At 47.8% G+C, this 13144-nt stretch overlaps 2 protein-coding genes across 2 annotated transcripts; one reads left to right on the forward strand and one right to left on the reverse strand.

Moving 5' to 3' along the window:
• Positions 1-662: 662 nt before the first annotated feature.
• On the reverse strand, positions 663-8944 carry GUCD1 (guanylyl cyclase domain containing 1). Its single transcript, XM_068157253.1, has 6 exons — positions 8812-8944; positions 7861-7945; positions 6324-6489; positions 5505-5596; positions 3841-4082; positions 663-3390 (listed from the first exon to the last, which is right to left on the reverse strand). The coding sequence occupies exons 1-6, from the start codon at positions 8846-8848 to the stop codon at positions 3299-3301; spliced, it is 714 nt and encodes a 237-aa protein (XP_068013354.1). The 5' UTR covers positions 8849-8944; the 3' UTR covers positions 663-3298.
• A 142-nt stretch (positions 8945-9086) lies between these two features.
• On the forward strand, positions 9087-12995 carry SNRPD3 (small nuclear ribonucleoprotein D3 polypeptide). Its single transcript, XM_068157254.1, has 4 exons — positions 9087-9366; positions 10043-10192; positions 10926-11118; positions 11934-12995. Exons 2-4 carry the CDS (start codon positions 10067-10069, stop codon positions 11993-11995), a joined length of 381 nt encoding a protein of 126 aa, XP_068013355.1. The 5' UTR covers positions 9087-9366; positions 10043-10066; the 3' UTR covers positions 11996-12995.
• The last annotated feature ends 149 nt before the right edge of the window (positions 12996-13144 follow it).

Here is a 13144-nt window from a genome sequence, read left to right on the forward strand (position 1 = left end):
GAAAACATCCCCCCCTGAAGAGCAGGAATGGTGAGCCAATAACGACACAGGAGGAGAAGGCTGAGGTTCTCAACAATTTTTGTTCGGTCTTCACTGGCAACCTCTCTCCCAACACCTACCAAGGTAAAAGAATACAAGGCTGGGGATAAGGGCAGCAAAGTTGCTCCAGTTTGCAACCACCTGAGGAACCTGAACATACATAAGTCTATGGGACCTGATGAGATGCATCAGTCCTGAAGGCATTGGCTGATGGAGTTGCCATTCTCCATTGTATTTGAAAAGTCCTGGCTTAGCTGAAAGCCCTGGAGACTAGAAGAAGTGAAACATTGCACCCATTGTTAAAAAGGGTAGAAAGGAAGACCCTGGCTACTATTAACCTGTCAGCCTCACCTCTCTGCCTGGGAAGATAATGGATTAGATTTACCTAGAAGCTCTGATGAGGCACATACAGGACAGGGAGGTGTTCAAAAACAGTCAATGTGGCTTCACTAAGGGCAAATCCCCCTGCCTGATGAACCTAGTGGCCTTCTCTGATGGAGTGACTACAGCAGTGGACAAGAGAGAACCTACAGACATCATCTAACAGGACTTCTGCAAGGCCTTCAACAGTCCCCCACATTCTCCATCAGGAGCTGGTCAGTAAATGCACTTGCTGCAGTGTGTTACAGGGTTAGCTGTGACCTTAAACCTTTATTGAGAATGGCTTTATTACAAATAAAAATATATTTATGTATAAAATCCCTGCATGTAAAATACCCCTTCCTTTGCTAGTGACATCATGAAGGAAACAGTGTGACATGACAGTTTCAGAGTGAGTATTTTGATGGGACAGTCCTGTAATGGGAAACAAGGTCCAGGGAATGCAAGATGTTCAGTGCTTGTGCAGTAAGCCATTCAAGTTGGATTTGTGTCATAGATATTCGGTCTCTGCACTTGGCTTCTGCTTCCTCCTTGTGTTTTCATCTCTCATAGCTGTCTTCCATTTGGTGGCTGCAAGAGATCCTGCTGTAGTGGTGGAGCTCTCCTTTTGTCTGTACCAGCCTAATCATCTTTCTTTCTCTTTCAGTTTTGTTGAAGTATTTAAACCCTGGGTACCAAGCATTTAAGTCAGTATTACTACACCTGCCTGCACTCCAGAACACTTAACAGACCCTGAAGTTCGTGGTTTATGTATACGCAGCTCAGGATTGGCATTTTGATACCTAAGTGCCAATCACCAGCCTTTTGCAAGAACTGGTTTTATTATCTGGGTTTATTTAGTTAATCAAGTCTGCTCTAAAGTAAACCCTGTGGCAGTTTAATGGTAATGAGCTAGCTACCTAAAAAATGCATGGGCTGAGGAAGTCCTCTACCAACCTGCAGTTTCGTGCACCTGCACAGAGCTACTGCAATCTCTCTAAAGCAAACGGCATCGATTTGGCCTTGGACAGAAGAAATGCCCAGATCAGTACAGGAGCCTTCCAGTGACTTACCTGGAGGCGCTAGAAGGCAGCATGTAGAATGGGGTTTGCACTTTCCTCTGGGTTTCTGGTTCTAGTGATGTAGTGGTTCTACTGCTCACCATTCACATCCTATCTTTTACTCATTTTGCAAATGTAGGTGCTAGAATGGCTCCTCCAGCTTCACCAGTGAAAAGCAAAATGTGGCAGCCTGAAGATTCCTTGTCACACCCTCTGTGTTACTAACTTCTTAAAGGCTGCTGCATTCACAGTGCCTCTGGCTGGTTCCAGCCCTTGTCCAAAGGAGCACTTGATGCTACTTGCTGACACTTCCAGATGCCTTTCAGCAAGTCCAACAACTAAAAAGGTTGTTTTTAGCATGCTGAAAGTAGATTATTATTTCCACCTGTAACAATATCCTTTGACTTATTCCACACACTTTCAGAACCTAAACAGCTCTTCTGAAAGCAGGCCAAAGGTGTGGGATCTTAGGTGCCAAATAAACCCTTGCCGGCTTTACATCAGTATTCATGCATTGATTTTTCTACCCAGTTTACTACAGGTAGGACTGGAGGCCAAGACTTGCAGGGAACTGTGCTGGCTGAATGTGAAGGACGTAGTCTTAGGACTTCACAGTGCTCCTCAGCAGAGCAAACCCTCAGGATGAGACAGCTGCTACTTTTTCACTTGGCAGTGGCTTGACACAGTAACTCCAACCTGAACAGCTGTAACATTAAAAGCTGAGGAAACCTGAGTCCCTGCCCTGTGACTTCTAGCAGAAAGTTGTTTCTGTTCATTCTTCATTAGTTCCAGCTCTTCTTAGATCACTAAACTAGCACAACAGCAGAATTTGGCTCAAATGATGATTCAGAATTTTAGTTCTGATCCAGTGTATGATGCCAGAAACTGACTGTGTAGCACTGGTGTAGAAAAGCATTTTCTGTATTGCTTAAGAGTTTATATTCAGAATGCATCCTGCAGAAACTGGCACATGCAGGTGGCATAATGTTCAGAGGGTTCTCCAAAGAACAACTGATTTCAGCCTACTAGTAAAATAGCTTCACTTAAACTTTGGGGGGGGAGGGGATACAGAGCTCTAAGAGGTGATCTAGAGGATTTAGCCAAGAGATTAAGTTTGCAGTGCAAGGGAACAAGACCAATAACCACAACTGCAAGTTTAAAGCAGTGGCATAAATGCTACATCTCTGTGAGGTGAGAAGTGTCCTTGAGTAAATGTTTTATTCCTACAATGCAGACACCACTGATGAGCTAGAAAGGCAATTTTTTGTCCTTTAAAAGTGGTTTATGTTTGGGTTTTTTTTTTTCCTTCTCTAACACCCTGCTAAATCTCAACTCCATCATCATCTCAACTTCATCAATTCATGATGAAGCTCAGCCCTTGATGCTTTAACAGAGAGAGGAACAAGTTTGGTTTTTTTTTTTTTCCATTCTTTTTCTCCTAGTTTTGTTTACCTGAAGCTATACATCTATCACCACGTGTTAAAAGTCATCATTTGGTGCTTTCTTCCCATGTGTTTAATCTGAAAATAAGCTCAAAGTGAACAGGCACTGGGCCTGTATTTTAAAACTGCTGTCAAATGTGCAATGTTGAAAATGAGGGGAGAAAAAGAAAACCAACCACCGAGACACACATTGCAAACTCAGACAAGTCATCAAGGGAAAAAATAAAGGTAAAGACAGCATTTGCAATATAGTCCTAGCAATGTCTGTAGAGCCTCCCTTGTTTAAGATCCCACTGCAATTCAGGAGCAAAGTCTCTGCAGGGGAAGTCCTGAGACAAGCAGCCAGCTGCCCTGCAGGCTGCACAGGAAAAGAACCAGATGCAGGAGGTGTGGATGTCAGCTGTCTGTGTAGATGAACAGAATATCTTCATCAGTGCCGTAACTTGTCCTGGCTTCCTCAAAGTTACTGATGCTAGTGCAGCAAGTTCCTGTTGAGGAGGATTAAAATGTTAGTAAAAATGCAGGAGGATTTGCCTGTGAAACTTACTGGGTCTGGCAGGTTCTACAAAGAGAACTGGTACACAGAGGAGGCTGATCAGCCTCTTAGCACCTCAGAGACAGTGCTCACAGAGGCAATGCTGTAAATGGGTGACAAAAAGGCCATTTTGCTATACTCTGCACACAGGAAGAGTTCAGCATCTCTCACTAACCCATCTGAAAGCCAAACAAGTGTGCTAGAACGCATAGCTCAATGCCTCAGGTAAATCACAGCACCAAGTACAGCACCGATTCAACTAATGTGGCAAAAGGCCTGGTGACAGGTTGGTAAGTGATGCCTGAAATCCATGCATGCCATCACAGGCAGTGCAGCTGTGGCATTGTGTGACAGACTTGTGTCACACTGCCTAGAGGCCACCCCACAGGAACAGGCTACTCACGGTCAGCGTAGGCAGGGTTGTTGTAGTATATACTCCCTGAGGCTTTGTTGTAGCCACACAGCACAATGAAATGGCCCTGGTAGTCAGGACTCCTGCAGAAGCACTTCTGTCCAATGGGGAGGAAGCAGCAGTATTTGACAGGACTGGAGCAAAGATCACACAAGAGCAGGACTGCGTTCACTAGGACAATGGCTACATGACCTTGGGATAGGTGGGTTTGGATGTCTTGAACAGTTACTGTGCTGCAGGAAAAAATCAGACATGCTTATGAACAAGTTCTGGAGAGAAACTGGTATACAATCAGTGTGTGATGATGGACAGTGTTTGGGACAGACAGCTGGCATGGTTGGGTTTATGTCATAGTTCTTTGCTGTTAAACCCTGTAAGCTTTGCTACAAAGCCTGTGTCACTCAGGGCCTTTTGATCTCATTGCTGCCACAGCAATGCTCCAGATTATGCAATGATATAAATGCAAGCTCAGAATGTTTCAGGTGTGCCAGAGAGGAATAACAAAGGAGTTGCCAACTCATTCAGTAACTTGAGAGGCTGTTGTTGTGGGGAAATTGTGCATGAAGGTTCTCTCCTGCTCTTAGAAAAAGCTTCTGAAGCACCAATCTTCATTGCCCGAGTGGTTAAGGCTTTTATATTCACTGGCCAACTTCAGACATTTGCTTCTGCCACAGAAGAGTTTGTTTCCCCCAGGTGCAATTTTGGACCACCTGACGCTCTTGAGGCTTTGTTTCTATTGTCTGTCCTACAGAGGGCGAGTATTAACCACCCAGCCTAACGCCCTCTGTGGAAAGCCGCCCACATGCATTAGTAACTCATCCCCTGGATACATGCCAGGGACTGTGTGCACTGCCTGATAGAATTCAGGTGCTTTTTCATCTTTCCTAGCATCCTCCTTGATGCTGCAGCCTCAGTGCTGCACAGGCAGACATGCCTTGCTCAAGGTCACAACCTTAAGGCTGCTAAAGCAAGACGGCCTGACTGCCCCTTCTGTCCTGTCACAGCTCTAGTTAAACAGATGGTGCCATATGGACTCTGTGGTAAAAAGACACTGATTCCACAAGTTACACTTAACTTTCTTCTTATTCCTAGTTATTTACCTCACTTGAACAACAGACACCCAAACCCAGGTTCACCACAAAGCAGGATGCAACTAAGCTGAACATGGCCACTTAGTTATGCCCCATGTAGAACATCATTGTCAGCTGTGAAACACTTCTGCAGTTTTCCTCCTTCTTCCAGAGAGGATCTTTGTTTCATCCTCCCCTTGGCAAATGTTCTCATGCTAGCTGAAAAGTGCCCCTGTCCAGGAACAGAGCTCTGGGAACAATCGGTTGCATGCCCATGTAGCACTCCCAGTCTGAGTGCTGCAGGCACTCCCTACTGGATAACCATATTCAAACCATAAACAACAGTCAACTCCTGTCAGCATTTTCAGATCACTTATTCTATGCTATGACTATTTTTCCTCAAACTTCATTATTAACTCTCTGTGTCCACTTCCTTTTTTTGTTGAGACAGACACAGCAGACTGTAATTCACAGACAAGGCACAGGGCTTGATCTCAGTCTCTCACTGGTTTAGCTTGGTGACTCCAAATAAAACCCAGGGGGCTCACAGAACCTCTAAAGAGAAAGGAAAGCAACTGAACTTACCACTTCTCCACCAGCACCTTGCAGGCTTTGGCTTGTGCAAAGAGCTGATTCACTCTATTCTCCTCTGTGTCAAAATGCTTCCTATAAAATGACTGTGGAGATAAGTTATGAACTGCAATGACGTTTACCATCCACCACTTAGAATCCCTCCTAGCAAGGGCCTGCCTAAGTTGGAGATGGGGCTATGGGATAAGAGATCTCTCCCTCAGTTCACTGGAAACAGGACAAGGATTCTTGCTCTAAATTAGAAGTTCAAATTCACTCCTGGCCAGTTATTGCAGTTTCCATCCAGTGGCCATGCAGCTGCCTACAGGACAGAAGCCTGCCTGGTTTGTATTGGGCAGAAGCTTGTATTATGAAGGCCATTGCCACTGTAGGCCCACACTAGCACCCTTGTTGACAGTCTTGAAGGGGCCAAGCTCTAATGGACATGGAGGCCGAGATGCTCTCTCACCTCTAGAGGTGGTTCTTGACGTCAGAGCTGAGGCACAGTGGTGGGGAAAGTGTGGAGGTTGCTGCTGCCCTGGCTGTACCTGTTCTGTAGATAAACAGAGGGCTTCAGTCTCCAAGGCTGTCAAAGGGGCTGGAACCTTTCATCAGCACATTTTTTTTCCTATTCCTGAATCATAGCTGTGAAATAAGTGGGATTGGGTCAGGCCTCGCCTTCAGAACGGTTTGTGCCAGTTTGGCAACAGGCAAGCCTTGCTTACAGGCACTGTGCTTAATTGTCAGGAACACAGCAGAGCTTTCACAGCTTGACACACAGGGCTTTTAAACCTGTCTGCTGTCTCCCAGCAGCTAAGGCCATTCACCACTCACCTGATTTTTGTAGCCCTTGTCCACTCCAAGCGTCTGGGTGCAAAATTTATGCCTGACACCAAAGTGCCGCATTAGGTAGGCCAGGTCAATAGTCCAGATGCTCTTTGTCAGCTGGAGCTCCTGGATGGCTTTCTGAAATTCATCATTGTCCAAAAGGTTCAGGTACCTGCAGCATTAGAGGAGGGGAAGCACAGCTCTGAGGAAAAGCAAAATGTGTGCTGCAGCCCAAGCTTCCACATCACAGGACATAAAAACTGAAACAATGGGCTTGGCCAGGAACAACAACAACCCCCAAACCCACAAAGGAGCCACAAAGTGAAGGGGAGGGAAGGGAATGGGGAATATTTAACTGGATTTATTGCTGATGTATGAGTATCTCAACTGTTTCATACTGCTGTACAATAGGCAAGCTATACTGAGCCAAGTATAGATCTCTGTCCTGAAGGGTTCACAGGCTAAATGCACAAAGCATCAGAGCAAACACAGAAAGAAATGTTAAAGACTGAAACTTGCTTCATGGCACAACAGATGGATTTCAAAAGGAGGAACTGGAAAGGTAGCTGGTAAAGAAGTTTGTCTTAGGCACTGATAGCACAGAAGACCAGAAAGGGGAGATGAAGTCAGGCGGAAGCTTGGGACAGGTTGCAAAGGGTTGGGGAGAGACAGTTACAGAGAGTTATGGAAGTCTGAAAACAAATGGAAGTAAACGAAGGATTATAAAACCAAACAACTGCAATTGAGAATGCAGGGCAAACAAAGGGCAGCAGGGTGAGAAGATTAAACTTGGAAGCTGAGTTTTGGGCAGACTGGAGAGGCAAAGAGGTAAAGGGAATAAAGAGGCAGAGGTTACAGTAGTCAAGATGGGAAATTACCAGCACACGGACTAACGTCTTGGCAGAAGGGATGGAGAGAAATGAAAATCTTCTGCTTCATATCTACTAAGTGGACATCTAAATAGGTATTTCTCCTGCACCTAAGCTCATGTTCCTCTGTGGAAGGAAAGAGGAGTTCAGCAGGACAGCTACCAGTTAAAAAAAAAAGAAAGAAAACCCAAAACAAAACCAAAAATACCCCAAAGGGCCACACAGTTCTGGAGCTTCAACCACTGCAGCAAAACCTCTGCTGGCACAGGCTGGGGGCTCAGCAGGACAGAGGCCACCTACTCGGAAACTTCCTCAACTGACATGATGGAATCAGGTGAATTGCTGGGCCAAGTATCAGTTCTGAATGGCAGTAAGGGAGGGGGATAACTATTCATCAGCTTATGCATGCCAACCTGCAGAGCTCTAAGGTACTTTGCATCTGTTGGAACAGTCAGTTATGCAAAAGGTCTGAAGTTCACCTTAGTTTCTGTTTTCACTTGCTGTGCCAGGTCCCAGCAGCAGCAATTCTCCAAGGGCACCTGCCAATATGTGATTTCATGACTGAGCTGACTCACAGCTGCTCCAACACCCATCTTCTCCCGGGATGTTGCTTCCCACTACCCCTCTCCCATGGAATGGGACTTCCCACCCATTCCAACCAGAGAGTCACTTACTGAAGCACCATCCTGGAGCAGGCTAGCCCACAGTCCCAGTGGTACAGCTGCTGAACAACTGGCACTTTCAGCTGGATGCAGTCAGCTGCAGTGAAAACACCCCATGGTGAGTAACACAAGAAAGAGGTCAGTGCACACAGCAGTGTTGTCTTCTCTGCCTCACAGTGCTACACTGGAAGAACCTCAGCATCATTCCCCCCCCTTGATCAGACTGGCAGGTATTCTTTTCCTTTATAGGGGAATTTGGTATTTCTGTTCAGTTAAGCATTTAGTTAATTCTCTTACTCCTTTATAGTTCCACACCTGGATAACTCTGTCAGGACGTGTATTTTGTCATCATTTTTCCTTGGCACTTTATCCCCAGTTTGTTATAGCCAGGGCCTCTGCCAAGTCACAAGTTTGAACCTAAGGGGTACACATTTTCTACACCAAGACTTCAAACTTCTAACTTCATTTCTTTTGCACGTTCAGCTTCCAGTCATTCTGTTTCCAAACACACCTAAACTTCTTCATTGATGACTGTCAGCTGCCCCATGCCAAGACACAAGCCAATATATACTGTGGCTGCAAGGAACACTGACAACACCTCTCCGGTTCTTCAGCTCCGCGGTGCAGTGAACCTACAGACGGAGCCAGTAATTCCACATTGCTGCGCAGCTCCGGGAGGGCGGAGGAGGCCTCTTGGGCCTCCAAAGGGGACGGCGAGAGCTGCCCGCTCTCCGTCGCCGGCAAGCGCGTACCCAGGGCTTCCTCCCCCGGCCCGAGTCGACGCCCAGCCCGTCCCGCCAGGTCGGACCCCGCAGCGGAGATCCCGCAGCCCGGCCCCCTTCCAGCCGACGGGGTCCCCAGGAAGGGCTCCGCCCGGCACCGCGCGCTCCCCGGCGGCGACCGTCCGCAGGACGAGGGTTGTGGAAGGCGGCCGCGGCTGGCCCCGCTGCCGGGCGCACTGACCTGGCGGCGGCTCCCCAGCCTCTCGGGGGCTCTTCATGGCTGCGGGGCCTGCCGCCCGCTCACTGCCCGACCCGCCGAGCCGGCCCGTCCGGCGGCGCGGCCCAGGAGCCCGGCATGCCTCGGTGCGGCGCTGGCTCCTCCCGGCCCCGGAGGCAGACGCGGAGGCGGGCGCTGCAGGGGGCCGGGCCCCGGGGCGTTTGCCCCGCGCCGTCGCTGCGGTGTGGACGGTGGCGATCAGGTGCGTCGGTGGCCAGGAGCATGACACGGCAGGCGGGAAACGCGGCACCGAAGACCAGGGCGTGACCTGGGGAGGGCACGGAAGGGCGGTGCGCGCCGGCAGCCAGCCCTGCCCCGGAGCGGGGCACCGCCGGTGGAACGGGACCGCTCCCGGCCGGCAGGACAGAGCTGCGGCGGAACCGCAGAGCCGAGGCCGCACGGCCCAGCGCGGGGCGGGGCTGTGCCTCCGCTGCCCCCTTCCGGTTCCGGCGCGCAGTGCACGGCGGGAAGCTGCCGGAGGCCATTAGGAGTGAGCGCGGGCCCAGGCTGAGGCGGTCGGTGAGTGCTGGGGAACTGGCCTTGAGTGGGGTTGTACCTGGCAGCGCTAGGGCCGTTTTCGTCTTTCAGACGCTGGAGGAAGCATCTGAGCTGTGCTGTATCCTTCGGGGTCTGTGGGCTCTTCAGGGCACCTGGCCCTGAGGGGGTGAAGCCGTGGTGGGGCGGCCGTCTGCCTGTGCAGGCCTCAGAGGCTCTGCTGGGTCTCTCGGGGTGGGCCTCCTCGCTGGCAGGGGCCCTCCTCTGGGGCACGGCTGGCCGCCTTCAAGTAAAGGAGGGTAATGGTTGCAGCGTGTGGTGCGAGCTGGTTCCCTGGTGGTAGAGCCTGTGGGAATGCTACACGCAGGTCTGGCTTACCTGGTAGGAACCAGGTTGGTTGTACCGTCATGGGATGCACCTGGGGCTATTTCTGTTCGAAATGCACCTGCCTGTACGAGTGGTCGAGTATCGGGTGTTTACAACTGAATTTCCTAGATCAGAAGAGACCTGGGAAAAACGTGCTGATCATTTCTTCCTGTGGGGATTTTTCTAGAGAGGTTTTATTAACGTCTTGCCACAGCATGAGATACCTTTGGGCAAGAGAGTGCTTTACACTAGGAAAAATTATGGGCTGTGTAAGTAAAACTTAATCTACAACTTCGTTGTGATGATGACCTTTGTTGCTTTTTTCTTGCCTCAGGAGTAGAGCCACAGCACTGCAAACATGTCTATTGGAGTGCCCATTAAAGTCCTGCATGAGGCTGAAGGCCACATTGTGACATGTGAGACCAATACAGGAGAAGTTTACCGAGGCAAACTCATTGAAGCTGAAGACAACATGAATTGTCAGGTACCCCTGCTTCAGAAGCACACAGGGAAGGCTGTCTGGTCTGTGCCTGGAAAGGCTGATAGCTGGCTTGTTGGCAGTGTGGTTAAAAAGCCATTGCCATTAGTCTCAGGATAGAGAAAGCTGTATGCTCTTACAATAGTGAAATGGATTCAGGATTACTGAGTGCTCTGAAGAGGCCAGAGCACTTTCTTTCCAGTTTCAGAGTTGGATTGGGCGTTCCTGTCAGGGTTCTTGCGATTTGATTCTGTGAATGTTTTTCCTGGAGTTCTTTATTTAAAGGCATGGAACATAAAAATAAATGAGCCTTCAGTTAAGCAGTTCAAGCTTTTTTTAATGCTTCTTACTTTATGCATCCTAAGAAGGCTTAATTTGGATTGACACTAGGCCAGTCATTCTTGAAATCAAAATGTGTCCTTAATAGTAAGGACTAGGATTGCTTTATTAAAATTGTTAGTTTTGTTTTCTCATATTGAATCAAATCTAATTAAACTAATTTGCAGCTAGGGGAGAGAAAGCAAAAGTCCTGGGCCTGCTTGAATAGCAGCAGGCTTGGGAGTACGTTCAAATGGTCCTGGCTGCCTTGTGTCACAACTGCAGCTGAGAAAGCAGTGTGCTTGGGAAGTCTTTGTGTTTGATCCTGGAATCCTGGCTGTGTATTCTGCAGGCCAAAGGACCAGGCACACAGAAGTGGGTTAGAGGGGTCTCTGAGCACTGACTGATGCTTGCCTTCCAGATGTCCAACATAACGGTGACGTACAGAGACGGCAGAGTGGCACAGCTGGAGCAGGTGTACATCAGGGGCAGCAAGATACGGTTTCTCATTTTACCAGACATGCTGAAGAATGCTCCCATGCTAAAGAGCATGAAGAATAAAAACCAGGGCTCGGGTGCTGGCCGAGGGAAAGCAGCTATTCTCAAAGCCCAAGGTGTGTATGCTGCTTGTGGCTCTGTGTGTCCACTTTTGCTGTAGAAGATTGGGGGTTGGAGTCGACCTTTTGAGGACCCTTCCAACCTCTCATCTTCCTCACTGAGAATTGTAAACTATAAGAAACTGCAAGGTTGCTGGTTAATATTTTGGGTTTCTGTGTATTTCATCCTGTGGTGGGAGTTGAACTGTCCAATTACCAGAATAGATACTATTGATGCTACAATAATTTATATCTAGTGAGTAGTCTTGGTACATGAAGCCTTTATGTAAAACTTCATCTCTTTTGCTGTGGTTGTGGCTGCTAGCTGTTTGGAAAACCTAGAGAAGGATCCAGCTGTTTTTCCAGCTGAAGCTGTTGGGAAGCTGCAATTGTCAGCCACTTTGCAGTTTACTTTCACTAGTACCTTTCTCAGGGGAGTAATCTGCTTAGAACGAGATTGAGGAATCAAGGGCTGCAGAGTCCTTGGTTAACCTTAGTAAATGCAGCAGGGTTACCTAGTGAGCAGCATCTGCTGAAACATGCTGAGTTTTGCAGAGCCTGCACTGTTTAAATCTCTTGGGCTATAGAGATTTGTGTGTCAGCTGAGGAGGAGCACAGAGCAGGAGAGCATTCACTGCATCTCTTCTGAGGAGCAAGACCATTAGTCCTCACAGAAATCTTCTTGCATTCATATAACTTTCTGAACTGAATGGAGAAGTCTCATTTCCTTGCTTCTAAGCAAGAGGGCTTTGAGTGTTGTTTGTTCTGTTTGTCAGTTGTTGAGGTCAGCATGCTGCTGTGTCAAACTCATCCCTGATGTTTTCTTTCTGCAGTGGCTGCAAGGGGAAGAGGTCGTGGGATGGGCCGTGGCAACATCTTCCAGAAGCGAAGATAATTTTGGTCTCGACCAAGGTGCTTTGGTGGTTGGTTTTTTTTTTTTTATTAGGGTGTATTAACTTGACCTGTGCATTGGTATCAGTTTTGTTTAATAAATGTTCCTGTCAAAAACTTGTCTGCTTTTACACAGGGCTCCTTTTGGCCAAATACATGGTAGGTAGATTTCAAACTTCAACCAGCTTTATATATAAAATAGTGGATTTCATAGCTAGATGTGCCTGCTTTGTGTGATGCATTGGCTTCTAAAGCTCAGCATAGATCATCATGTTTCCTTTTTCTTGTTTAGTGCTGTTGCCAGTTTTTCTCTAAAAGAATTAGAAGAGAACCTTGGAGTTTTAAAAGGCACCTTCTAAAGTCATACTAGCTGTGGCCGAACAAAGCACTGTGTTCTCTTGCCTTATATGGACCTGCAATAGACAGAGGTCCCATCTTCAGAGCTGTGCATTGAGTTTGTGTTCTTGCATTTCTTTTCTCTTTGGATATGAGGAGAACTTTTTTGTAAGGAACACACAGCTTTGATATCTTAACTATGGATTTGCAGTGACAGATTCTGAGTTTTTCCCTCTGCCTGGGCAAGAAGGCAGGCTACAAAACAGGCATTTTCAAGGTGAATGTGAAACGTTTTTAAAGCTGGAAGGGAGTGGAGGTGTATGGGGAAAGCCTTCTGAATGGTTACTCATGAAATGCAGCTCCACACAAATGCTAATCTTCTGGACAAAGCTTAGGATCAGCTTTAGGTTTCCCCTCTGCACAGCTGCCCCGCAGGCAGCCACGTGTAGCTGCAGTGGTTCTTGCCTGACTCAACTCAACTTGGGCTGTTTAACACTTCCATACCTAATCACACACTTGCATACCATCACTTGCTAGACTGAGCATGTCCACAGGAGCTGGTCTTTTCTGCTCTGAGGCTGTGAAGACTCCCTTGTGCAGACATGAAAGTTGAGCTCATGTATTCATTTGTTGAATTGTCTGTAAATAAAGCTGTACTTGGTCTTGCATCACTAGAAGCTCCATGCTACACGTTCTTCTGGATAGCAGTCATCCCAAATACTTGCATTAGAAACCTCCTTGAAGCATGTTTAAGAGGGACCTTAAAGATCATCCAGTTCCAGCCCTCCTGCCATGGGCAGGGACACCTCCCACTAGC

Source organism: Melanerpes formicivorus, unplaced genomic scaffold, assembly GCF_026170545.1.
Source record: "Melanerpes formicivorus ecotype bairdi unplaced genomic scaffold, bMelFor1.0.p_v2 SCAF_36, whole genome shotgun sequence".
In the NCBI taxonomy this organism is placed as follows: Eukaryota; Metazoa; Chordata; class Aves; order Piciformes; family Picidae; genus Melanerpes; species Melanerpes formicivorus.

What these genes read in the sequence shown, in the direction of transcription:
- GUCD1 (XM_068157253.1), bottom strand. Translation starts at nt 8,848, where the DNA reads ATGAAGAGCCCCCGAGAGGCTGGGGAGCCGCCGCCAG. An exon ending in TGCTCCAGGATGGTGCTTCA is followed by an intron (nt 6,490 to 7,860) that starts GTAAGTGACTCT and finishes CTAATGCTGCAG; the next exon opens with GTACCTGAACCTTTTGGACA. An exon ending in ACAAGGGCTACAAAAATCAG is followed by an intron (nt 5,597 to 6,323) that starts GTGAGTGGTGAA and finishes TTATCTCCACAG; the next exon opens with TCATTTTATAGGAAGCATTT.
- SNRPD3 (XM_068157254.1), top strand. Translation starts at nt 10,067, where the DNA reads ATGTCTATTGGAGTGCCCATTAAAGTCCTGCATGAGGCTGAAGGCCAC. An exon ending in AAGACAACATGAATTGTCAG is followed by an intron (nt 10,193 to 10,925) that starts GTACCCCTGCTT and finishes CTTGCCTTCCAG; the next exon opens with ATGTCCAACATAACGGTGAC. An exon ending in AGCTATTCTCAAAGCCCAAG is followed by an intron (nt 11,119 to 11,933) that starts GTGTGTATGCTG and finishes TTCTTTCTGCAG; the next exon opens with TGGCTGCAAGGGGAAGAGGT.